The sequence below is a fragment of the Melanostigma gelatinosum genome (assembly GCF_949748355.1).
Source record: "Melanostigma gelatinosum genome assembly, chromosome: 3".
In the NCBI taxonomy this organism is placed as follows: Eukaryota; Metazoa; Chordata; class Actinopteri; order Perciformes; family Zoarcidae; genus Melanostigma; species Melanostigma gelatinosum.
This window is the reverse complement of record NC_136636.1, coordinates 4,661,972-4,687,248: the sequence shown is the minus strand read 5'-3', so window position 1 is coordinate 4,687,248 and position 25,277 is coordinate 4,661,972. Positions and strand designations below refer to the sequence as shown.

General features: G+C 41.2%; 2 protein-coding genes across 3 annotated transcripts in view; one reads left to right on the top strand and one right to left on the bottom strand.

The window, feature by feature from the left end:
- The window catches only part of cenpp (centromere protein P), a 74,567-nt gene that overhangs the window by 8,331 nt on the left and 40,959 nt on the right, over positions 1-25,277 (top strand). For both annotated transcript variants that reach the window (XM_079265348.1, XM_079265349.1), the window contains exon 6: positions 302-398. In XM_079265348.1, the coding sequence (XP_079121474.1) occupies positions 302-398 (97 nt within the window). The remainder of the gene's footprint in view (positions 1-301; positions 399-25,277) is intronic.
- On the bottom strand, positions 2,607-10,938 carry ogna (osteoglycin, paralog a). Its single transcript, XM_079265350.1, has 6 exons — positions 10,628-10,938; positions 7,747-7,810; positions 7,058-7,222; positions 5,605-5,807; positions 5,236-5,328; positions 2,607-4,805 (listed from the first exon to the last, which is right to left on the bottom strand). Exons 1-6 carry the CDS (start codon positions 10,781-10,783, stop codon positions 4,635-4,637), a joined length of 852 nt encoding a protein of 283 aa, XP_079121476.1. The 5' UTR covers positions 10,784-10,938; the 3' UTR covers positions 2,607-4,634.

Sequence of the window (25,277 nt, the reverse complement as noted above, 5' to 3'; positions counted from 1 at the left end):
CGCAATTAAATGCAGTCCATTTACAAATGGTGTTAACATTGAACCCTTCAGTGAAGACTGACTGCTTCTTTTAATGACCAAATATAGTACCTGCGAAACTAAACCAGTCCCACAAACTGCAACTGTACATTGTTTTTATTGCAAATAGAAATGTAAGCAGATATATTTCAGTTTTAGTCAATCCATAACGTCCTGACCGACACTCGACACTGTACCTGAACACAGATGGAGGACTGACGCTGCTGCTCTGCTGACGTGCTTCATGTAGAACTAATACATTATGTGTGCAACATCATTTCAGGGTGGAGGAGAGCAGAGATCTTCTGCTGTTCTTCAGGACTCTCAGGACCTTCTTGGACCGATGTGACGACCGGCGCAGAACCTTCCAGCACTTCCAGGTGAGTGAAGACACACCTGCACCGAAATGGACTTCAAACTGGCAGCCTCAGCCTCACACACCTGCTCTCCATTAGCTGTGTGTGTGTGTGTGTGTGTGTGTGTGTGTGTGTGTGTGTGTGTGTGTGTGTGTGTGTGTGTGTGTGTGTGTGTGTGTGTGTGTGTGTGTGTGTGTGTGTGTGTGTGTGTGTGTGTGTGTGTGTGTGTGTGTGTGTGTGTGTGTGTGTGTGTGTGTGTGTGTGTGTGTGTGTGTGTGTGTGTGTGTGTGTGTGTGTGTGTGTGTGTGCGCGCGCGTGTGTGTGCGCGCGCCGTTAACATGTGACAAACAATTAGCGCCTCATGAGTGTGGAGGACTCGGCCAGCTTGGCAGTTTTTCTTTCGTTTTCTTTCTATATGAGTCATTTTGGACATTCCTGCATCATTTATGGGGGAGAAGATGAGCCCATCCATAATTCTTTGAGACCAGATGGTCCATCAATCAGGATCAGATGGACATACAATGGGAACTTTGTTGGATTTAATCTTAAACCTCTGCTTGACTCCTGCTGGGTTTCACCCTCATCCATCAGTGGAGGAGCCTCGTTGTCTTGTCCAGCGTAGAAGCCAGAGGGACAGGGTTTCTCTTTGTGGTCCAGAAGGTACTGACATCATGTTTTATATTTCAAAACAGTCATGAAGACTCCTCCAGAAATGTCAGTTTTGTCTGCAAAGTGCATAGATTCAGGCCGACAGAGTAGAAAACTGCAGGTCAATGGCGTGGTGTGGATTAGTGTGGGCATGGTAAACATCAGGGTGGGACTTTATTGAAGCAGCAAAATGTCAAATAGTAAATCAAGCTGCTGAAGCAATATGGAACTGTTTCTCCTGTTTACTCTGAGAATGTAAAGTTCTGCCAAGTTGGCGGTGCTGAAGGAGGATTAACCCACATTTTCCATAATGGCCCGTGTGCTCCAAACTCTTATTTTGCTTCGGTTGCATTTTCTTCAGCGTTATTATGGAAAACTCCCGTTGTAGCTGTTCGACTGTAGTGAGGGCAGTGCCTTGTATGCTGATTTCCACGCTTTAATGACACACAGACATTAATATGTATTTTGAGAAATAAACAAAAATACAAAACACAAAGAAGTCTCATGCAATCCAGGAATCTGAACATTTGTTTTTTACTGGTAGACCACAACATTAACCAGCCGGTCAGTGTAGGACTACAGATGATGGGTGGCTACGTACCGGTTACAAACCACACCCATTCACACACGACTGTCTCTGCCCACAGATGCACAAACATGTGCAGACTCTGCAGTCAGCCATAGGGAATGGTGTAATGCACAACTTACCAATGTTAGCTCGAGCTCTATTTATATTGTTACGGTTCATATCTATAGGTGACAGTTTAAAATATTCAATATCTTTCCATATTTGCCGACTGATTTAACATATAAATGTAATTGTAGTTGCAATTAAAGGGCTTATTGTAAACCAGATGTTGTCAAACTGTCCTAATGAGCCTCTGCCATTATCAGTATAGCTAATGGCTCAAATGGCCACTTTAGGCTGGTTCCAAAAGCAAGTCAATCCCCATAGACCCCATGTTGAAATGCCCAATTTCACAGTGGAAAGAAATGTACAATTTACAGCCTGGTACAGAGAACAAACAAGTCTGTATATGTATATCCTGTAATTGGCAGACTCACTCATGGTGTCAGGGGGTACAGAGAGAAAAATTATTATTTTACAGTGTCCATAGCCAATTTCCCTCTCCGCTCCACCGACAATCCACCTCTTTGTAGTTACTGCCGCCCCACCTTGAGCTTCATAACAGCTCTTCAGAAACCTGTGGGTGACGTCACGGAGACGACGTCGGTATTTTACACTGTCTTTGGTTTTCTCCTCAAAGTTTCTAATGATTGGTGGAGATTGTTCACAGTGGAGACAGCTTTGAAGAGAGTAAAAAAAAAAAGTTTCAGTTATCTGCTGCTTTTCAGAAACCGAAGAAAGACATCTTCACTGCTGACCTTCGGCTAGTTACAGTCACTATTGTAGCTCGATATGTCCTGATCACGGATGAAATCTCTATTTACTTTTGTAGTGGTGCTATCAACAGGTGGAATCTAAAGCTAAACTACAACTGACAAACTCACTTTTCTATTGCTAAATATTAGGAATAATATTCATTACATGTGAAGCAGCCTCCGACAATAATTCCAAACACATTTTAATTTAAAAAGTTTGACTTTATTAAAATATCCATGTCACATACACCGCTTCCTGTACACAACTGTCTTATTCACATCAGTAATAATTTATAAGTAATCTTTATTACTGGAGGGGAAGAGTAAGGGACACAAGCAAGACATTTTAAAAGCAGACAAAATACAAAGGAGTAACTTTCACATTACTATAGTTCATAGATACATTGTTTCCCAGTTCACTTCAACCCGGAGTCTATAAATTAAAAAACAAAGTGAAGCTAAGTCACAAAACGCTTAAGAAAGCCTGCAGATGAACAAGTCTACATGGCCATTGGCCTTCATAGAGAGGCCTTTTAATGGAGTAATTAAAAGTGAAATAAATTCACACAATACCCGAGCAAAACCCAGAGGGTTGTGTTCATTTTAGTCATTTTCTGAGAGAAAAGTATATACAGACTGTCTTTGTATGTCAGGACAATCTAGTGTGTGTCAGCTGTCGAAGTCAGCTGGGATCTATAGTCTCAAAGCAACATATGATTTATGAGAAATAATAACTACGCTCACAGACAACTTCCTTTAAGTGCCACTTCAGAAACGTCTCACTGTCATGTGACGAGATTTAAAAAGATACTGCAATATCTTACTGTCTCCAAGACTCAAATATTAACGACAAAAATCTAATTTTGGAATGTGATTCATCCAAAAACATCAAAAATGGTGACAGTTCAATATTTCCATTCAGTGGTGGCCAAATGAAGCATGCAACAACATTAATACACGTGATCAAAAACTGCACTTCAGCCATGTGTTCTTTCACAGACGTCTCTCTATTTTAAAAATTGTTTCACAAAAAGTTTGTTTTTTAAAATACAGGTCGTTATTAGTAAGCTTGTGTGTGTGTGTGTGTGTGTGTGTGTGTGTGTGTGTGTGTGTGTGTGTGTGTGTGTGTGTGTGTGTGTGTGTGTGTGTGTGTGTGTGTGTGTGTGTGTGTGTGTGTGTGTGTGTGTGTGTGTGTGTGTGTGTGTGTGTGTGTGTGTGTGTGTGTGTGTGTGTTGGTTCAAAGTCACCAGCAGTTTGTTTGGTCTCATTCATGTAGGTCGTACAGTGTCAGGTCAAAATGAAACTACGGTATACATTGGACTCTGGTTGTAGAGGTGTTGACTCCTCCCACTCATTTGAAGGGTCACATCAGTTCAACACCACCAGTTGAAAGGATGTTCAGAACGCACATCATCTGAGGTGTTTTCTGAGCAGGTGGCCTCAATCTTTTTTCGGTTATTAATCACTTACAGATCCATTGTCAAGGCTTCATTATGCTTCAAACGAGGTGCTTGTCCAAGTTATCAACAGCATCTGACGCCCTCACTGCAACGGGGGAGTCAAAGGCTGCGTTGGACAAAGTTTATGCTGTAGTTGGCCAGGTGTGTGGCGGTGTGAAAGTAGGCGTGGTGCAAGTTCTTTCTCAATCGCTTTCATCACTTTTCTTGGTGAAATTTGTCTGTAAGTGTGTGTTTTCCACATTTGTATGATTTAACGTGTCAAGACTACGTCATGATTCTGAGGACACAGCAAAGAGGAGGCTATGACACTCTTCATCCTGCCTTCTAGTGAGGAAATATATAACAAGTAGAGATGCAGATTTTTGACGTGGTCAGACAAACCAGTTTGTTTGAAGCATATTGAGGCCTTCACGCCGTTTCTCAGGTGATTTTGAACTAATTCATGTGACTGTAGCGCTTAACAACTTGTGTGCAACTTCCTGCCAAAAGGTTAAATGGCTGGAACTCCTCACCAATCAGTCGAACTTAAAAAGACCAGAGTAGAGAAACTCCCTCAATTCTACACCTTCAGTGCAGTGGATGGTTTGATTTCGACCTGACAATGTCACAAACTGTTTGTAGGTTTGCTGAAGTAAAAACATTGACTCTTTTATCCCTGCCATGGGACCAGCACCCCAAAATCCAGAACGTCAAGGTATCCCCCTCGCACTTTGTTGTGGGAAAGCTGCTCCATCAGCAACAAAGGGGCTACAGTAAAGTTTCTGCCTCGTCAGCGATACCGTCCGACAGGCAGTACCTTCATACAGGTGAAGCTGTCGGGGTACTTGGACAGCACCACGGGGTTTCCGTCCATGCGGACCTCGCTGAGGCTAGGTCGTAGGTAGTAGGTGTCATTGGCCCTGCAGAAGGTGTTTATGTTGACCTCAGTGATGTTGTTGTTCTGGAAGAAATAGAAACGCTGTCAAGCCGGTAACAGAGGGAATCTTAGCTGGTAGAGTCAATGTCGATTAGTCTCACTCACTACGTTCTAGCAAAAATACATCAATGTCATCAATTTTCAATGAAATCTAGAACACAACAACTTGTATCGCAATAAGAGGGCCAGAAGTTTCTGAAGTCAATGTATTTCTAGGTTGACTGTGGCTAAGCGGAGAGCAGGGCCGTCCCTCGATCAGAGGATCGGCAGTTCGATCCCCGGCTCTGCCTCCACCAGTCGCATGTCAATGTGTCCTTGAGCAAGACACCACAAATTGCTTCCGTAGCTGAGCCTACGGTGTATAGATAGATACTGAATTGTAAGTCGCTTTCGATAAAAGCGTCTGCTAAATGACTGTAAATGTAATTTGTGTATATTTTAGTAAGATTCAAACCTGTAGATGTAAGATCCGGACACTGTCTGGGATGTGTGGAACAGCTTCCAGCTGGTTGTCAGCCAGGTACAGTTTGGCCAGCGTGGTCATTTTCTGTTGGGGAAACAAATTCACACCATTGGAAACCCTGTAGATTCAGTTGATTTGTTACAAGTTGTCCTATCCCTGTGTGGGAAGTGAAAAAGTGTATTTATACATATTATACTTTCAGCATGTCTGGCTATAAACCAGATATACTTCAGGAATAGCAAAGCCGTGAGAGAAGAGATTCATATGGCACAGGATGTGGACCGCCCGCCTTCATCTTCACTCGCATCACTAATAATTGGTATATTCCGAACTGAAAAAGTTGAGAGAGTTGACGTTTACCTTAAAGGTGTTTGCTTTGACACCCTTTGTTTGGAGGAGGTTATAGTTGGCGTTGAAAGATTTAAGTTTGGCAGGAAGCATAGGAAGTTTGACCAGTTTGTTCTCAGCCAGAGTCAATTCCTCCAGTAGGGTCAGCTTAGAGAACGCCCCGTCTTCAATCGCTGAGATCATGTTCCCTGTCAGGTCAATCCTCTTCAGAGTCACTGGTGATGAATTTAAAACAAACTGTTAATGCAGTTGTAGCCATTTTAGCCATCTCACTTTTTTTGTTGACTGTTTCTGACTGGTTATGCATTTCAGTTCCATTTCAAAAGGTTTGGAAGTTAACCGGTCGGCGAGCTATAGAGCTGCTGGTCGCAGATAAAAATACAGCGTACACTGACAACGGGTGGTCACTAATCACAGCACTTGCAGGTTTGACCATTCTTTAGGTGAACAAAGCTGGTACAGACATCCGTCCAAATCTTCCTCCAGTATTATTGTCCCTCTGCAGACCATTGTCCAGCACAAAGATGTCTTACAATGTAGTTTTCTTTAAAACACATAGACATGTAACCAAATAACCAGCTAAATCGTTCGACCAAGACCCTATTGAGAGGGGCACCCTTAAAAGTAGTTTTATGAACTAGTATTCCTGCTTTGTTATCAATCCAGTTGACATCCAGAGATCTCTGTTTTCATTTTTACCAAAATGGTGACGTGCTGCTTACAATAATAATAATAGTTAATGTATGATATGATTGTTATGACTATCACCTGATGAGCTGAATCCGGCCAATCGTGATTCAACTCTTTTCATTATTAATTTAGTTTCCAGACAACAAAATTTCGTTTCTGTCCGCTCACTGCTCATGAATGACCTTTGATATGATATATGTGAACAGGTGTCACTGCATTTGGTGAGCTCTGACAGCAAAGTCAGTCACCTCGTTCTGTTATTTTAGAAGACAAATGCAGCTTAAAATGTGCCTGTTAGCTTTACTCTGTTTACTACAATACACCTTACGTCGCTACGCTGACGACACGCAGCTATTCCTCCTTAAAGGGGCACCGCAAGTGATTTACTTTTCCATAAAGTTTGGAAACTATCTAGAGACAGATTTTTTTTAAACAGTCAAAATCTGTGCACCAGAAGCCAAGATATCCTAACTTTTAAGTTTGGGTAAAGTTTTAAAAAGACTGCATCCTACATTTTCTATAATCGTTAGTAAACACCCACATCTTTCAAACTCCACACCTCCAGTGTATAAAACCTGTTATGAATTGGTGGTCTCCAAGACGAAGCTGAGATAACCCAGATGACACATGCTACAAGGGCTTTCTGTAAATATTACCATTTGAAACGTATAATATTTCAATCAAAAAACTAGACAAAGATAGACGAACCATTTGCTTTCAGGTTCTGACAGCACAGCTGGACAATCAAACTGATGGAGACAGTTTCCAGACTCACCAATGCCCTCAAAATCTTTGGTGCTGATCTTCTTGATCTGGTTGAAGCGGGCATACAGGTACGCCGTCTCTTTAGGCAAGGTGGGGACGCTGGTCATGTCTGGACTGACCTCCTCACAGTATACTGAACCAGTCAGACACACACACAGCAGGCAGGTGGGCAGGTCTGCAACACACAAAGGCACAACACAAACATCAAGCCTTCTTCAGAATACGCTGTAGTCGCAGCACTTCTAACAACCGACCGTTAATCCTGATCAATGTGATTCAGACCAGGGCTGCATCTAACATCTGGAATCTTCTCAGTTCCTGGTCTACTTTCAGACCCTCTGATAGATTACTCCTCGCTGTTCCACGATCCCAGACACATTATGTGTAGATACATGATTATAACTAGGATGATTACCTTCAATCATCATTTGACTCTCTTACCTTAACTTATTCTAGTTCCTTTCAGAACCTAAAGGAACAGGTGTCAAGGTAGGTAAGCTATTGTATTTGTTGTTTTCTAACAAACACAACCTTGTTTAACTTGTTGAGATATCTGCAGTTTTTCTTTAAGTGTCTTACCCAGACCTTCAAACTATTAACAGACTGACTTAAAGCATCTCAAAAGCAGTTTTAAACTCCCCCTATCAATTAAATTGGATGTTCTTGTCTGTACACAAGATAAACATGAGTTTCTCTTACCAGAGGCGTCTCCTTCCTGGTTGATTGGGCTGTCATCAGGTTCATCAGCAAGAGGCAGCGCCCTCTGCAAGAGAAAACACGGCCTCTTCATACAGCGGACAAATCATTTGAGAGAGCACAACATTGACACTGCCAGGGTTAGGAGGCCAGGTTTGGAAATATGCCAACACATTACAAGTTTTTGGTAGAAATCTGAAATACTTCAGCATGGAGTCTCTTTGATAACACTAGCATGGAAGAGGTGGAATAGCTCAACCAGTGCAGTTAAACAAGGTGGTCAGGTTTTGGTTAGTTTGATTTTGCACCTGAACTGAATACAATTTAAAAGCACTTACAGACTGTCATGTAAACCCACTGTTTGATTTGGCAGTTTACACATTGATATTGATTGGCAATATTTACCAGCTGGGACAGTGTATGACTGGTATTGTTTTCACCTCATGAACAATACCAAAGTGGGTCCCGGAGGCACCATTATCTCAGAAGTGGTTTTGAGTACTTTGCCGGGTGTTTATATATCTGACTGATTTTATTACCGTGGTGGTGTCGCAAGATGCAGTCATGGAACTTTACAGGTGTGTAGTTGAGATCTAAATACAGTTGAGTTTGAGATGGGGGTGGTCTGAGCAAGGGGGAGGGTAAGAAGTGGTTAAAGGCGTTGTGGCTGGTGTGATTCTCTCACAAGATGGTCTTCAATAAGTCTTGTTAACGATGAATTGTAAACGGTGAAGGTGATAATTGAACGTCTGATGTTAATTATTGGACAACAAGAACTTTAGTCCGTTAGCGACAGTGTTGGCTCTAATAAATTCAGGCTAAGTGGGCATTTAGACTGTAAACACCACTGTGTGTTAGTGGAGTAGTGTCGCTACAAGTGGAAGTGGTTGGAAAAGATGAAATATGATTTTAAAAAACGTCCAGTTTCAGTAATGGATCAATGAGTTTCAAGGTCTATCGACACCAAAACACTGTATAGCAGAATGTTTTAACTCTGGCAAGTTATCACGGCGATAATAACTTTATCCTCTGTTCACACAATCTCCAGATTATCTGTGGAATTGCACCGTTCATATTACAAAGTCATCTACCAGAAATGTGTGCTTGGATGTTTTTGATTGGCCAATGTAGCACGTTGGTGGATAATAATTCCACAGACGTTTATTCAGGTTCAATAAGTGCTGCGTTGCTGCATCCATCCCCCTGTTGTGTCATCACAGCGGTCTGATCGATATGAAGGAGGAGGCTGTGTTTTGTGGCACAGTTCTGCTGTCAGTCTGAACACAGACTCCATTCAGTATCAACAAACTCACTCTGGTTACAAGGCTGGCAGAGCTTTATATTCCACAGCTGACCACCACTGTTATTAGTGAACCGCAGTGTTGAAGACATTTTCTTCTTTTGGATCGATGACTTATTGATTTCAATCGACACGGTTCTTCCTGATCTTCATCTCTTGTGGATAGGTAACCATACCTGGTCATTACATATTTTCAAAAGTGCTGACATGTAGTAGCCAATGACAATCAGGTTGGTTTTAAGGTTTTGTGCATTCTTAGCCTCTGACCCTAAGAGCCTTTAGAGCCTCCTGAGACCCTTCAATTACATCCATCAGCCTGAGGAGGTTTGGCTTCACATCTTTTAACTGGTGGTGGCTGGGTGACTGCATCCGCAATGGGCTACTCAACACTGACGCTCATGAATCTGAGGGCTTACCTGTGGGGTATCAACCAAAGCATCTTTGCAAACATTCAGCCAGAGATTAAACTAATCTGCCACCAGTAAACTAGCTGCTAATGAAAGAACCCTGCACCACCATGGGTCTGATGGTTGGTCAGTTTGTCCTCCATCACCAAGGCCTGGGGACTAACTGAGTGGACCTCAAACCACTCAAAGGGAAGAAACAGAACTTTCCACACTGTGTATTAAACTGTTAGCCTGAATGAAGCTTGTGGTTTAATTGTAGCAGCAGAAGAGTTTATGAGGTCTGTCTCTTAAAGGTCTGGCACTGGCGGTCTTGTATGACAAACAGCTGGTCCCAGATTAAGTTTTGAGGATAATCTTCACAGCCACATTCACTCATATCTTTTCCTCTCCCTCGCATGCTCAGGATAGTTTGTGGGTTTTTTCTCTCCCCGAAGATAAACCAGACTTTGGTTTTGGTTCGTTCAAATATTTCTTGAAGAGGTTAGTGTGGGTAGTTGACGGCTAGTGTGGTTTGCGTCAGGGTTCGGTCTGTCTAGTGGGAAAAGAAGTCAGCAAGGTGTATGGTGAGGTTTGTGTGTATGTGTGTGTTGAAACTATGAGCTGAATGAATTATCTGATAGAGGAGGACGGGGAAGTAAAGTGCTGACAGTTTCTGTCAGTAGCAAGTAGGAGAAGACACATGAACCGACTAAACCATGACATCTATGACTAGCTTTTAGAGTAATGTGCCTGTGTCTCATTGATTTTAAATATTGCCAGCTATTAAGCATGACCTAATGTCCCCTGTGGGTTAGTAAAGTCAAAGTTTACATCTTGTCCCCTTTTCATCTGTCTAAACTATCGCATCTTGCTTTGTCAGCAGAATTTCTCTTATTAGAGAACATTTGTCCGGTCTGACCAAAATCAGTCGGTTTGTTTTTCATTTAATTCTATACACAGTGTTGCATATTCTTTATTTTTGTTTATCAATGTATAATTCTACACTCAACAAATCACCAGTGCTGACATTAGACTAATTGCGAAAAGATTTGTTAAAGTGTAAACAAATTACCTTTTTTTTTTTTTTTTAAATAACATTTTGTTATTCCAGCATATTTTAAATAAATGCATGTGTCAGTTATTGAAAAGAACATTTCTTTTTGGCAGATAAGCATGACATAAATAATAGAGTTCTTACCCTAGCCCTCCTTGATTTCAAGTGGTCAGTGAAGTATCCGTTCAGCTCCCTGCCAGGTACAGATCCCGGTATCAGCTGTGAGTCCTGGTCAGACCTCCTGGCCGAGGCCGCCACCAGCCAAGGCACCAGCACACAGGTGAACAAGAGAGCCTTCATGTTGTCCAAAGCAGTGTGATGCGACACCTCAGCTCGACTGAAAGCCTGAGTTTGGGTCAGCAGCTGCTCTCTGCTACAAGCCCCTGTTGGGATGTGTCAAATGACTGTATTTAAAGGCTGAACCAGTAGCTTCCAGCAGACTGTTTAAGCAGAGTTTATAGAGCCGAGCACTTAACCCTTCCCTGACCACCCACCGTCCATCTGCTGAGAGAGAGAGAGAGAGAGAGATGGAGACACAGACAGGGTTTACAGAAAGAGGCAGACAACCAAAAAGAGGCACATATGGAAAAAGACAAAGCATCAACGAAAGAATAAAGTGTCCATTTTTTTTTTTCTTCTGTTAAACGTCCCCCAAGTATGTACAGGGGGGAAAAAACTGCTGAGACAGCAGAAAGTTGACAACCACAGTGTGAGTGTGGTTTGTCAGGAGGAATGTTTGTGGTCTCTGCCCGGCCGCTCAGTAATGACTCGTAATAGCCAACCTATCTTTCATTAGCCTGGATTAGTTCTCCGCTGGCTCTGCTTTTCTCTCGGCCGTTGGTCAGACAGACACATTTAGCGGCCGTCAGACAGACACTGATTATAGGTTAGATTTCATGTGATTAATTTGGACCGACCAATGGTCGAATCTGCTTCGCTCTCTGGATGCCGACTCCTCAGAGCGACTGAGGTTGATGTTCCTCAGTGCTTCTGCCTTATTTTAAAATATCAACCAATAAAGCTTGTTCTGGAAAAGCAATGTTTTCTTTCAGCTATAATAGAGAGCTGCAGAAAGGAGTCCTAACTCGTAAATGAGTGATAGCTTTTTTGCACTCCAAATTCAATGGGTTCTTTGAATGGTTTTTGGTTGGATGGCTGTGATTGACACAAGCGTAAGAGATTTACGTAGTACCGTAAATACCCTCTCGTGTGAGTTCTGAAGCTTTTACGTGGTCTCGCTCGTTTACAGCGTAACGTTAGCTTTTTACTTTTGACGACTGCATTCACACTTCAAAAAATGTTAAAAGTGGTGTTCGTTTTTGGACATTGGGAATCACATTGGGAATCATTGCGATGCTAACTTCAGGTTGGTCAACAAAAATACGTCATCCGTGCAGCACTCTGAGGATCGTACAATTGAATGTAATGTGCATACACAGTTATACAGTTACATGGTTTTTATCTAAGATTTTGGAGGGAGGTGTTGGACAGCACTCTCTACCATCATCATCAAAACACCAAATGAGGGAATATCTTTTGGAAGAATGTTGTTCATCCCTGCAGTAGTTTCGCTGACTTGTCGAATCTATGACAAGGAACATTGAAGCTGTTGTGGTCCAGATGTTTGAATCCCACACTCTACCAAGTTTGAGTGGACGGATTAGTCTGGTATTGTGATATGAAACAGCAGTTTCTCTATTAAAAAGTAATAGACAATGAACAATAGTTTTGAATTTGATATGACCCCATTGATTAACATTAATTTGACATATATATATATATATATATATATATATATATATATATACGGCATGTCTTCCCGACATCGTAGGCTACTTCTGACTGTGGTTATGGGTGTGAACGGGTTCTATGCACAAACTAAGTTTGTCTTCATCCACCTCGGAGTTGTCTTATGAGTTTTCCATTGATTGGCTAATGAAGCATTCGTGATTGTAGGCGTGGACTAACGCATGTTTCACTGTTCATGAGACTTAAGTTATAAATGAACCAACTTAAGACTTAAGGTGTCCTCGTTGCTTCCTTGCTATTGTTGATGCGTCTAGAATGAGAAAGTTAAGATGCTGCTCATCTTTGAATATTTCTGACTTTCTGATCTGCTTTTTGTTGAAATAAAATTGATTTGGTTGTCTTGCATAACAATAAGAATGGCATGCACATCCCGTGTCCAATAGGATGCATGCTGGATCAAAGAAATAACCAGCAGAATTTAAACCGACAGAGCAGCAGACCAGTAATTGTGTCTTGCATAACTTCACAGGTGGAGCCACAGTGTTCCCGTTCGTCCAGTCTTTGTATTGATTTTAATTATTTGAATGGGTTATTAGCTGTGAAATAGTGGCGTAGTGATGGGCAGAATTTATCATTGTGAACAATTCATCAGATATATGAATTTGAACTTCTCCGGCTTATCCAACTTCAGGAATTCTCATTGAAAGTTATCTATATGGGAATAGACTGGATCATGTAAACTATAGTTACCACACAGTCTTTTACCATCCCAGGTGTAGAAAGACATCTGTGTTGATATTTCTCATCTGTGTTGTTCTTTTGCCACATTTAGGTTCAATAGTCTTGGCTCTTTATAGTTTTGGCAAACATCTGTGTGCAAAAGGTAGATCATGAAGCAAGTCACCGTAACGATCAAACACATTCCCATGACGTGACAGGAGACTAGATGTTGTATGAATTAAAAGTCCTAGTTCAGTTCAGCGTTACAGTCCTTGAGGCCTACTGGCTGTCTGTCTTTTGGTGTGAACGTTTCATATGAACTTCACACAAATGACCAACACTAAAACCGTACTATTAGAAAAACGTCTGCATAAACAGTCTCACGCAAGAACGAAGTGTTTTTAAATAGTCAGGTTTGAACAAAGATGCATTTGTTTGGGAAGTAGTGAGCGTACGACTGGATAAATGAGACTTATATGATACTGCACAAGTTGTGTTTAATGTTTGTTGCTGATGTTTAACGCGACCCCCTTCAGTTGATTCTTTGAAAAAGTTAAGTTATCTTTAAGAATTGAAAGAAACACGGGATGAGTAGTTAATGTACAAATGGTTGTTTTGTGAGTGAAGTGAAGTTTTCCTTTTAAGATGAAAGGTGAACCGGTTCTCAGAGGTCTGAGTGAACTCCAACCAGATAAGTGATCCCTGGAAGATATTTTGAGACCATTTTGGACAAGTCAACCATTCGTCTCTTTAATCAATGCATCTCTATGGTTTAATACGTATCAGACTTCCACAGCCTCATGTTTTAAAAGAGTTATGGAGTGCGTTAGAGGCAAGAACAATGAATAACCGCTAATATGATCAGCACGTTAAACAAAATGCCAGAAATTAATCGGAATCAGAATTACTGGAAAATGGAAAAATAAATACTTTATGGGAAATGCTTCCAATGGAGAAAGGCCAAAAGAGTCGAAGCAATAAAAAAAACAAAGACCGTACACTAAGTCTCTTCAATAGCTGTTGAGGTCCAGCTGTTCTTGGGTTGATTTCAACCTTGGTTGTCAATTCACAAAGATGTTTGGCTTCCCCAGAGCACTTCTAAAGAATTTGCAGATTCTTTTTTTTAGGTGTTGTCCCTAGACATGGTGAAATGACAAGAAACAGTACTTCTCTTCCAACAAGCAAAGCTAAAGAGCAAAAACTGAAGTTTAACAGCACAACAGTTAAATAGAAAACATGTGACTATTTGAGCCTTCAAGAGGAGAGGAAAAAGAAGGGGGCCCAGATATAAACATCCAAGGAACACGAGCCCCGGACTGTTACAGGTGTGTTAGCAATTATGAACACCTTTAAACTTTTATGACTCTGGGAAGAGGGCCAGCAACTTCCACTGGTATTCTACTGCACAATAAAGGAAAGGTCAATGAGGAAAGCCACCCGCAACAACGACAACCAACGAAACACACATTATTCCTGTCATGTTGAGTCGCTCAATATGCTTGTGAACGTGAGAGAGACTTTTTTTTTTTACAAGCTTGGAATTTGTAAATCCTTGTGGGAACTAATGAAAATGATGCTTTGCTCATTTATGATGTGATTTACTCATCAATGGCAAAGAAATGGCAGAAAAGTGCTAAATATTTGCAGATGAATACATGAGTTGATGATATGTCCAATTCTGCATTGTTTACATTGACGTTAAATAGCTTGCAGCCTTCTTCCTCTTCACTGCCTTTGTTGGTGCGTTGCTACGTTTCTTTGTGGGTTACGAGCGGCAACTCGACCCGTCGAATGGCGTTAAACTGGCGGTAGGAATCCTGTCACAGTCCACAGTAATGCGTGTCCTCAAATACAAACAAAATGAGGACCCATTCATAAAGACGTTGTGCTGATAGTGGTCCATCACTCCAGAGAGGCACCTTTTTAAAGCATCGGTATGGTTTTAAAAAGAAAAGGTCTGACAATCACAGTTCACAGAGTGATTGGCCCGCTGTGCAAAGGTATGAAAGTAGTCTGGGTTTGAACTTCTCACTCAAGCTCTTTAATTTGTCACTCCGCTAACTCTGTCTGGAAGTATGTGCTGTTATCCTCATTTGTACAAATGATCACATCATGTCCCTCTCCGATTGGTGACCAATCAGAACAGGTAGAAACACCTTAGCCATTAGATGTGACTGACGCCACAGTGTCAAAGCTAGTTAGTTTGAAGGACAATGACTGAGATTTCTGTCTCTGTTCTATCAGCACTCCTTCAACAGAAGAGCAACTGGTGCGTCTCTTTACAGCGTAACCAAACAAACTCATGTTGTTTTAATAAGAAGTAAAAGTCTGATTTCAGGCTGCTCTTTGCGCAACTAGTTTTCCACTCTAATTGCAGCAACACAATGACAGGCGTTGGTTACCTTGCTGAGGCGTTGCCAGTCTTCTGCAACTCTTCATCAGACAGCTCATTGTGGCGGCTCTTTCTTCTTCCTTTACTCTTCACAAGATTTGAAACGGTCCGCTGATTCGCTGTCTAGTTTTGTAGATGCACGTTTGATGAACGATCGCAGTCGGTCTGAAACTCTTGATGAATACATCGCGTTTTTTATGCGACTGCTTCACAGTAAAAGCCACCCCATGTTTTGCCCGTTGGATGCTTTTAATGTGAAATGGCAGCAGCAGGAAATGTTCTAACTTACTAACTAACCACCACAGTCTGATCCAGACATCCATCATATTGTAATTAACTTACAAACACTCTTCTTTTTGATCCCTTTATTATATCGGTTTGTTTACTTATTCCAGTAGAAAGAAGGCAATGAAAGGATTGTTTTATCTTTGGTGATGGATCAGGTGAAACAGCACATTGTGTAACATAAGTACTGCATCACATCAGTGTTTCTTGTCTCCTTTTGGTGTTTCTGTTCCTTATAGACACTCTTCTACTTTCTAGTCGTGTCGTCTTTATACATACAGCTTAAAATTCATCTTTGAGGGCTTTGCAGTCAGTACGACATAATATCCGCATCCTCTTGGTCCAGATGGCATAAAACTCCACACAAAGAAATGATACCACACAAATACTTCTTTATGCCATCAGAGAAGGTTTGAGTCTTAAAATGCTAATCAGCTAACTTATAAAACAAGTTGTATTGTTCCAGAGCATCGTTGCAATCCTCGACGTCACCTGCTCTAAACCCACCATTTTTCTCTCATGTAACCACACTTGTCAAAACGTTGAGCTTTACTCTGGTTCATTTCTTCTGACGGCTGCAGTCGACGTGCCGGTTAGCTGTGTTTTAGGGTGACAGGTGTAAGTGAGCGGTACGTAACGGCAGACTTGAAGCCAGGACAGACAAAACAACATACGTCAGTGAGTTGACTCCACACACACTGACGCCCATTTGACTGCAGAGTAACTTTCGACACCATGGACCACCTGGCCGTGCATTAAACAGCTTGGCTCTGCATGGGTCTGGCTGACAACCGACATGATGTATTGACCCTCCGCTGAGAGCCGTGTGTTTTGGTCGTGACTTAGCCACGTGCTAGCTTTGGGCTGACAAAATGTTTTTTATTTCAGTTGATAGACTCATTATGTAATGAGTGTTACATGTTTTTCAAATTAAAGGGTTGAAACAAAATGATTACCTTCAGTTCCCTTATTAGCCTCCATGTGAAACTAAACGGAGACGAATCAAACAGAAAATGATCAAACAGCTCTGCACCTGTACAGAGCTGTTTAGCCTCTTGTGGCTCATAGTTTTGACTTTGCACAACATTTACTGGTTTAGTCTCTGTGCTCTTGTGAACCCTGTTTCCAGGCAGCTGATTTTACCAAATACGCTCTGATAAATACTGTAACTGCCCAGCACCAAACGTCCCATAGACCAAGAGACTAGCTGGTGAAGGAAGTGGAAGAACTCAGGAGTTAGTGGTGACCAAACGGGAGCAAAAAGGAAAATTAATATTTGACTTCAACTTGTTTTGTAAAACTTTTTATCAACATAATGAGGAAACGGGTGCAAAGACTTTTTTTTTTTTTGTCTTTTTTTACAAATACTGTATGTTAGCCTGAAAAACCCTTTAAAAGGAAGTTATCTGAGCCCAAATATTAATTAATGCAGCTTTAAGGGGAACTTTAAAGGAGAAAGTTATCCACAATGAAAGGGATGCACCTATGCATTGTGTGCACTGGGCACCAAAATACGTCACAGACCAGGAAAGGAAAAGGAAATTTCAAGACATGAAAAGACTGAAGGACATGAAATGTACACGATCTGTATGTTCATAGTGTTTGCTGCTCCAGTGTTGAAAATGTAAGATCCCTTTTAAATTTACAAGCTCTGTTTGTATGATTCATCTTTTATCTTTCGTTCTCATAATGACTTTATTCTCTCTAAATATCAGTCTTTCCCTCAAGTGTTCCACAAGAGAAGTTGCACAAGTTGTTTTACAATGTGGAATTAGACTTTCGGTCTGTTTCACTGTGGCTTTTTCACCTCTTTTCGTTCTGCTTTATCTTTTGGATGTTAAACTCCATTCTTTCTTCCAGTTCACTGGAGAAGTGAGCCTTTTTCCTGATGCCGAGCTTCCGTTCAAATACTGCAACTCAAGCACGGAATTCATTCCCAGAGGATCCGAGAAGGACCTGATGATTCAAACAGAACAACTGTAGCCTCCAAACGGAGACCACCACTTTGGTTTTTAGAAACAGGTTAGTTTTTAATTCCAACAACATTTTTATTTAATTCTTTTTCCAACAGCTGCTAAAGATGAGGCTGTGTCGTTTTTCTGGAAATTGAATGAATAATGACTCTGGTTTAGTGGATGTAACTTGAGGCCCATTCCTATATAAAACATAAATACCATGCTATAACCGTTTTAAAAGTAGGGTAATTCTAACTATATATGCTTGCTGTGTATTGTGACGCTGTGTTGAAGACTATAGTGGAGCTGCTGCAGGAAACAGGCCGAGTTGAAAGTGTACTCTTTCCTGTTTTCTTGGGTTATATTCTTTTGTCTTTTTTAAAATATTGTCCAGGCCAAAGGGGGGCCTCTCAGTCTAGTTTGGTTCACCTCTGGTTTCTTCTTCTTAGAATTCATCAAGAGCCACTGCCTTCAGCTGTGGTGAGTTACAGAGGATCTTTGGTTCGTATCATGTTTTGGACATCTCAGGGTCTGCAGATATTGTGTGTAGCTGCTGACTGTTTATTGTAAAAAGCCCTTCATGGTTCACTGAGCCTGGGAGCTCTTATCCCAGCATGAGGTTTACTCTCCACTCTCTGGTCCAACACAACAGGAGGAGGCTCTCTCAGGAGGTGATGGGGGCCAAGTCTTTGTGCTTATTCTTGCTGTTGGTTCATAGACTTAACAACGTTGAATGTTCATATACTGAAATCCAAATTCCAACTGTAACTAACAATGGGAAGCCGCATTTAGAAAGATGTATAGGAGGTCAGAATAAACCCTCATTGGTCATCTTTTAAACTTCATGTAAACGCTGTCGCCTCTCAAACAGTGTTTAGTTGATCACCTGAGGTGTTTGTGTTGTTTAGTAAACAAGCTCCCACACTTCTCTTGTAAGTTTTAGGATTGCTGTGTCCTTTTTCAGGATCGTAGTGTGTTCATATGAGCAAAGAATAGTCATTTACCTCCAACACCCAGCGGTGCTGATGTAGTAATCAAACCCTCGGCACTAAAGGCAGCATAAACATGAATGATTAGGTCTGAAGCATGGAGCTCTTTCTCTAATCTGTATTGTTTCATGCTTTGGAGATCAGGGCTCCAAAAAATCTCCAAGATGCATATTTGGTGGTATTCTTAGGAAAACATTTTCTCAACAAGTGAAAACTCTTAATAAATATCGTTATTAGATGAAAGTTACAAAACAAGTGCTTTTGTTTCTTCTGATAAAATCTTTTTTATTTTGTCACCGTCTTGGCGCTGAGATGTGTCGGCAGTGTTGCCGTCTTGGTGGTGGTCTCTGTCTGTAGGTACTGGACATGAGACCGGCTCTGATTGGACTGTCAACTGAGACATGACAGTTTGGACTAAACCAGTAAGAGACATATGGAGAGTATTACTGGCTGACTGGGTTCCAGTGTGCGGTGGTATTGGATAGTTGTCCTCTGTTCTCTGATGACTACTGGATTTGTTATCCCAGCATTCCTGGCGTTTTCCTTCTCCCAGACAGTTTAGCGTTGGCTCAAAAGTGATTCATGCTGAATTTGAATCTGTTGAATTTTGAAATATCAGTAGTTCTAGTTACTGTAGCGACCCCCACTGGTGTTTAAAGTTTCAGTGGTTCATTAGTCTTTAGGCCGTCTGTCCCAGCTGAGCTTTTATTGTCTTAAAGGTTAAAGGCACTTTGTGTGACTTGGAGGGAGCTCAAAATCAACATGTGTTTCCAGGTTACCATACTTTGTTGTTGGACCCGAGGATGCTGAAAATTAAACTGTGCTAATGGAATGATTCAGAGTTAAAAGGTTTATTTTGAAAGGATCTCGGTGAAGATCAGGCGGCCACCTCCGGTTCTGTAAAGTGAAGCCAATGCTGAAGTGTCTTAAACCTGCATTCTCTCTAGTGTCCACCAGGGGGCGACTCCTCTGGTTGTATAGAAGTCGATGAGAAAATGACTACTTCTCTCTTGAGTTATTACCTCAGTAAACATGAGTTTATGGTCTCAATCTCTAGTTTCAAGTCTTATTAAAAACAGCATGATGTTCATTTCGTAAATTATGGCCTATTTAGAGTCAAACAGACCATAAAGCAGGGTATGCTTTAGGGCGGGGCTACCTTGTGACTGACGGGTCACTACTGCTACCAGAGCTGTATGATTGCACATGTTTCTCATCCCAGAATACAAAGCAAATATTTAGCCTGTGCACTTTGTCTTCAGTCTGTTAATATCAGTGAATGCTCCATCACCTCAAACACTGCAGAATGAAGTTTGTCTTCATCTCTACAGCTTAACATTGTCTGTGCTCCTCATTAAAACTAACAAGTGAGTACAATACAGTTTGATGGAACAGTTAAAGGCCTGTGATCCACACAAGTGGACCAAAACCTAATGGGGCATATGGAGAGTGTTATTTATTGAGTGGGCTCCAATGGTTTTGGATAGTTGTTCTCTAATGGCTACTGAATGTGTTATCCAGACATTCTGTTTGATTACGACCAGAAAGACGATGTCATCAGACTTTTGTCTCAATGTGTTGACAAAAGAATGTTGATTGCAATCAACATTGTCCTCATGCAAAATCCAAGAATAAAATAAAATATAAAAAATTGCACCTATTACACAGCTTACCTGTAGCCAGTGAGACTGCTTTCACAATGTTTGATCGTGTGTTGTTAGCAAACTATTTCCACCTCTAAACTCCAGCAGGTCAGCGCTTGCTTCAGTCCTCAAAGATCCTCAAAGTCTAGACTGTTCATGATAAAGGCATGACTGATAAAAAGGCTTCTGTCTGATTCCATATGTTTTCAGCGTTGACCAGAGCCATATATCTGGCTCACTTTGGCAATAAGTCATCCCCTCCATTCTCTTTTAAATGCTTCGCTGGATGTTTGGGTGGTTGGGCGACAGGGATTTTCCACTCAAGTTATTCTGGACATTTCACATGTCTGTACAACATTTGCAGGTTTACTTTTGGTGCTTTCAACTGCAATCTTTTGTCTTTATAATTTGGGAGATCATAATTGTGCTTTGATTATTCACGCAGCCTCCATTCAAGAAAGTCATACCGTCTTATTCAAGAATGATTCAATCTTATCACTGTTATTGATGGTAGCTTCTCTAGGTTTGTGGAGGACGTCCCGTGTTGTGCTAGGTCGCGCTAACATTCTCTCTGACCAATCGGTGATCTGCAGTGTCTTAACTCAACCTTCTAGTATCAGCCCAGCTCCCTTGGAACCTCATACGAGGTGGTAACAAAAAAAAGTACCAGATTACCAGGTACGATGTACAACTTTTGCCGATGGAAAACCAAAGACGAGCGAGTCGAGTCGAGTAGATTTACATCGGGTCTCGACATTAATGCTTCCCCGGGGAAAAGTAAACTCTGTGCTCAGGCAAGAGAAAGGCCTCATGCAGTTAAACGATCTGGCAAGAGATACATAAATGTGATCTTTATTAGGGGCCGATATTCAGTAAAAATGTGGGATCAGGAGATCAGCGTCTGTGTTGAAATCATCAAGAGCAGAGCTGGTTAACGCTAACAGTTAGCAGCCGGTTGGCAGCACAGTCCTGCTTGGCTAAATAAAGGAGCTAACAGCTGACGTTAACCAAGGTTGCATTGAGTTACATTATGGTGCGTTCAAGCTCCAAACAGTAAAAATTTGTATGAGGAAAAAGGTAAATTAAAATGCTGTCATGGTGTGTTCAAATGTAATATTGTAGAATTTAGCTTTTGGTAAATGCTTAATCAATTCAGGTTTAGAAACACTAAATAATGTTTCTGTTATCAGTGGATCATTTGCTATAAGAGGCAAATGCAGAGATCAACTTCAGTGATGTTCAGTCCATGAATCCCACCACTGACCAAACGGAAACCATCTTGTCACCAAGCCACACTCTTATTGCCCTGTCTTTTCAAACGTTTGGTTAGCACTGGGTGTCAGATAACAGCTGAGCATACTGTATAAAATATGAAAAATGACCATCACTATGAGCTGAAGCCTAAGCTGTCTCCAGTGTCTTGTTTTGACCGACCAACAGTCCAAAACCCAGAGGTCTACGATCTCGACACAAAGATTTAGCTGAAATAACAGAAAGTTTGGCTTATCTGATTGACAATTGACACAAAGGATTCATTAATTCTCAAAATAGTTACAGATTATTTTTCTGTCGATTAATCAACGATTGCTTCAGCGCTGCTGTATCTGCAAAATAAAGTAGCTTGAAATCCTTAAGTGGTTTCTTTTCTCTATTTGAATTAGGTTTTTGGGCAGACTGATGTGCAGTACAGCATTAGTAGAATTAGTAGTACAGTATTTTTAATTTTTTTTCTGTCGATGAATCATACTGGGAACAGTAGCCTACTCTGTCCGGCTACAGTTACAGTTCATCTATATTATTGTTTGTGGTTAAAGTCAATGCGTTTTTCATGTGTTTGTGGAGGCAGGGGAATTCTGGGAAGTTCCCATGTTAATGTAATTATGTCTCTTTAATAGGACATTATGGTCACGAATGTTTCCCTATGTGCTAATTGTGATGAGGAGAACGTGGCTGTCTCCTCAGCAGCAGACTCCATCTGGATAAAGTCTCTTTTATTGGACCGCTCTTCAAAAAGCTCTCGCTTTAAGTTCGCTACTGGCTGAAACAACATCGTCTGTCTGTCTCTCTCATTTCTACTCTCCTGTCTGTCTTTCTGCCTCTTTTAACACTACAGCATACACTTACCACACATTCTGATGCAGTTTTGTCCTTAAAGTTAATACCAGAACCCTACATTTTATGCATTACAGTTACTTGGAATAGACGAGAGCACACGTGACATTTTATGCTTCATTTACTTAAGATGTTAACTGTCGTTGGCTCCACTGAGTTGCTTGCAGCTGAAGCTTGTAACTGTTCGGGGTGTTTATTTCTGCAGACTATGTAACTGAGATAGAAGTTGTCCAGACACTGTTGTTGTTGTATGACCATGTTTGTGTGATACAGAAAACTTCAATCGTTAAATTATTTTTGCTTTATGCATTAATTAGGTGAGTTTAAGCAGACAAACAGGGCTGCTGAGAAGGCTGGAAATGCGTTAACGTCAATATTTTAAAGGTGCAATATACATAATTCAGGGCATTACTGTAGCAGCAAACAACTAGTTGTTAACTTTCTCTGTTCATCTGGGGCAGGCGGCTGGTTTTATGTCCATGAAACTTTTACTGCTGCACGTTTTTCACCATTGTCAGCACATTATTTATCTGAATGAAAGAACTGTAATGAATTGATTTAAAGTGTTTTGAAACCGATTCAGCTGGCTTCAGTTTAAAAACACAAGTTTTAAATCAACTTGTGAAGCAACAAAGTTTTTATTAGATTTACAGATATTGTTTTACTTCTTTTACCTTTCTACTTTCATTTGACTATTTTGATGCTGCCAGTTACATCTAGACTCTGTTTCTCACGGGCGCGCACACACACACACACCCACGCACACACACACACACACACACACACACACACACACACACACACACACACACACATTAATCATAGGGGAGGTTTTTCCACTCCAGAGCCAGACAACAGTTGGCTCGTCATTGTCGTTTACTCATTTTTCATGTCAGTCTTTTCCCCACAGAAAGCATCACTGCTGGGATTCTCTCTCATGAACAAACGGGCCTTTCAGTCTTTGCCTCTAAACATTTTAATTTCACTGGCCTCATTTAGCCTCGGCGCTGCTCTGGATGAGTTGGTGGTGTTTGTTCCAGTTGTGTGTGTGTGTGAGAGAGTGTGTGTTTTTGGACAGTGAAGTTGTGTTGAGTGAGCGCTGACAGACTAAATGTCCAATTTTCTCCGGCTTTGGACAGTGTTTTGCTGTGATTTTGGCATCCTGAAGAGTGTGATTTTACTTTGAACGGCGTCTGCAGCAGTCTGAGGAGACTTTGTACCTCATTAGTTGTTTGGGTTTGTTTGCAATAACCGAGCAGGATTCACTGTGCACTGAAAACTACGACAATGTGCTGGTTGAGATTTTGTTGAGTTGATGATCTCTGCAACATGATAACACCTGGTTAACATCGTTAAGATTAGTTTAGTTTAGGTAACAAAACTACTTGGTTAAGGTTAGAATAAAGGTCATGGTTTGGATTTAAATAAGTGACCACTAAGTGGTCACTATACTGTAACTAAGAAGTGGAGGTAGTCATCGTGGCACGTCCCATTGGTTTGTGGACTGACGTTTTGAAGCCTTGAGTTCGGCGTTTTGGCCGTCGCCATCTTGGAGTACGGCCGCTGCCCTCTGTTTTTTTGCAACCAGTGAACGGAAGTGACCCGAAAGCATACCCTGCTTTATGGTCTATTTGACTCTAAATGGACCATAATTTACTAAATGAACATCATGCTGTATTGAAGAAGTCTTGAAACTAGAGATTGAGACCATAAACTCATTTTTACTGAAGTAATAAACCAAGAGAGGAGTAGAGTCATTGTCTCATAGACTTCTATACAACCAGAGGAGGCGACCCCTGATGGACATTAGAGAGAATGCAGCTTTAAGCCACTTTCATATTGGCTTCACTTTACAGAACTGGAGGTTGCCTCCTGGCTAAAGCAGAAACGTTTCTAAATTTACAGAAGGGTGCCGATTCTGTTTGTTCTGATAGTAAGTTAGTTCAAATCGCCTTGATATCCCTGTAGGACTAAACAAAATGATTTCTGACAGTCACACATTTTTCTTGACCGATCACTTGACCCTCTTGTTCGTCATATAGCGGTCCTTGCATGGGATCTCTCCTCAAACAATGCTGCTGGCTCTGCAGAGGAAGGACTCATCTGTAGCTTTTTGACGAGACGTTTGAGATTTAAGTGACCTCTCAGCTTGTTTGGATGGATTCGGATGTTATGTCTTTTTAAAAAGGCTTTCAAAAGAAAATGCTCACATACTTCTTCCTGGAAAGTTGATCAGAATTAGAAGCAGATTGATATTTCAGTAGCCTTTGAATCATTTGTGAGCTGTGAAGTGATCGATGAGGTTTTTCGGGTGTCCAATCAGAAGAGCGGCTGAGAGCCAGGCCCTCTCTGCTTAATGACTCTACCATTGCCCACTTTGTCCTCAGTTTATTCTCTGGAAACCCGAGCTCCCTCCTCTGCCTCTTTCGCTGGCCTCTCACCAGCTTCTTCCAGCCTCACAGCATAATCAAGGTCCTTCACTGCGTCCACACGTCAAAGTTTATGTTTAAAATGGAAAGCCATGAAATCCCAACCGGTCTTTGATGGAAAATATTCCTGACACTCTGGGCACCACGTTCCTAATTATCGTCAAACTGGAGTTCAGCTAGATTTACTCTCATTTAGCTCCAAGGCAAGTTTGAAAATGAAAGCCCGTCAGCTGTCAGTGTGAAGTCTATTCATTACGGCGGGTCAGATTGGATTATGAACTTCACTAACGTCAGGTCTGATACTAATCTACGTTTAAAGAGCACTAAACTATGATGTTAAATCATGTTGATTATGTACAAATACCTCAATTTAACCCTGTTATATTTCTCCCAAAAAGTCTGTGATGAAACTCTAAAGTTATTGTTATTATCATGGTATCTGGTGTTTGATGGATAGGAGAGGCTGCAGAGGGGGAAGAAGGAGGAAAGGATTTTAGCTGAGAAAAGAGATTTGACTTTG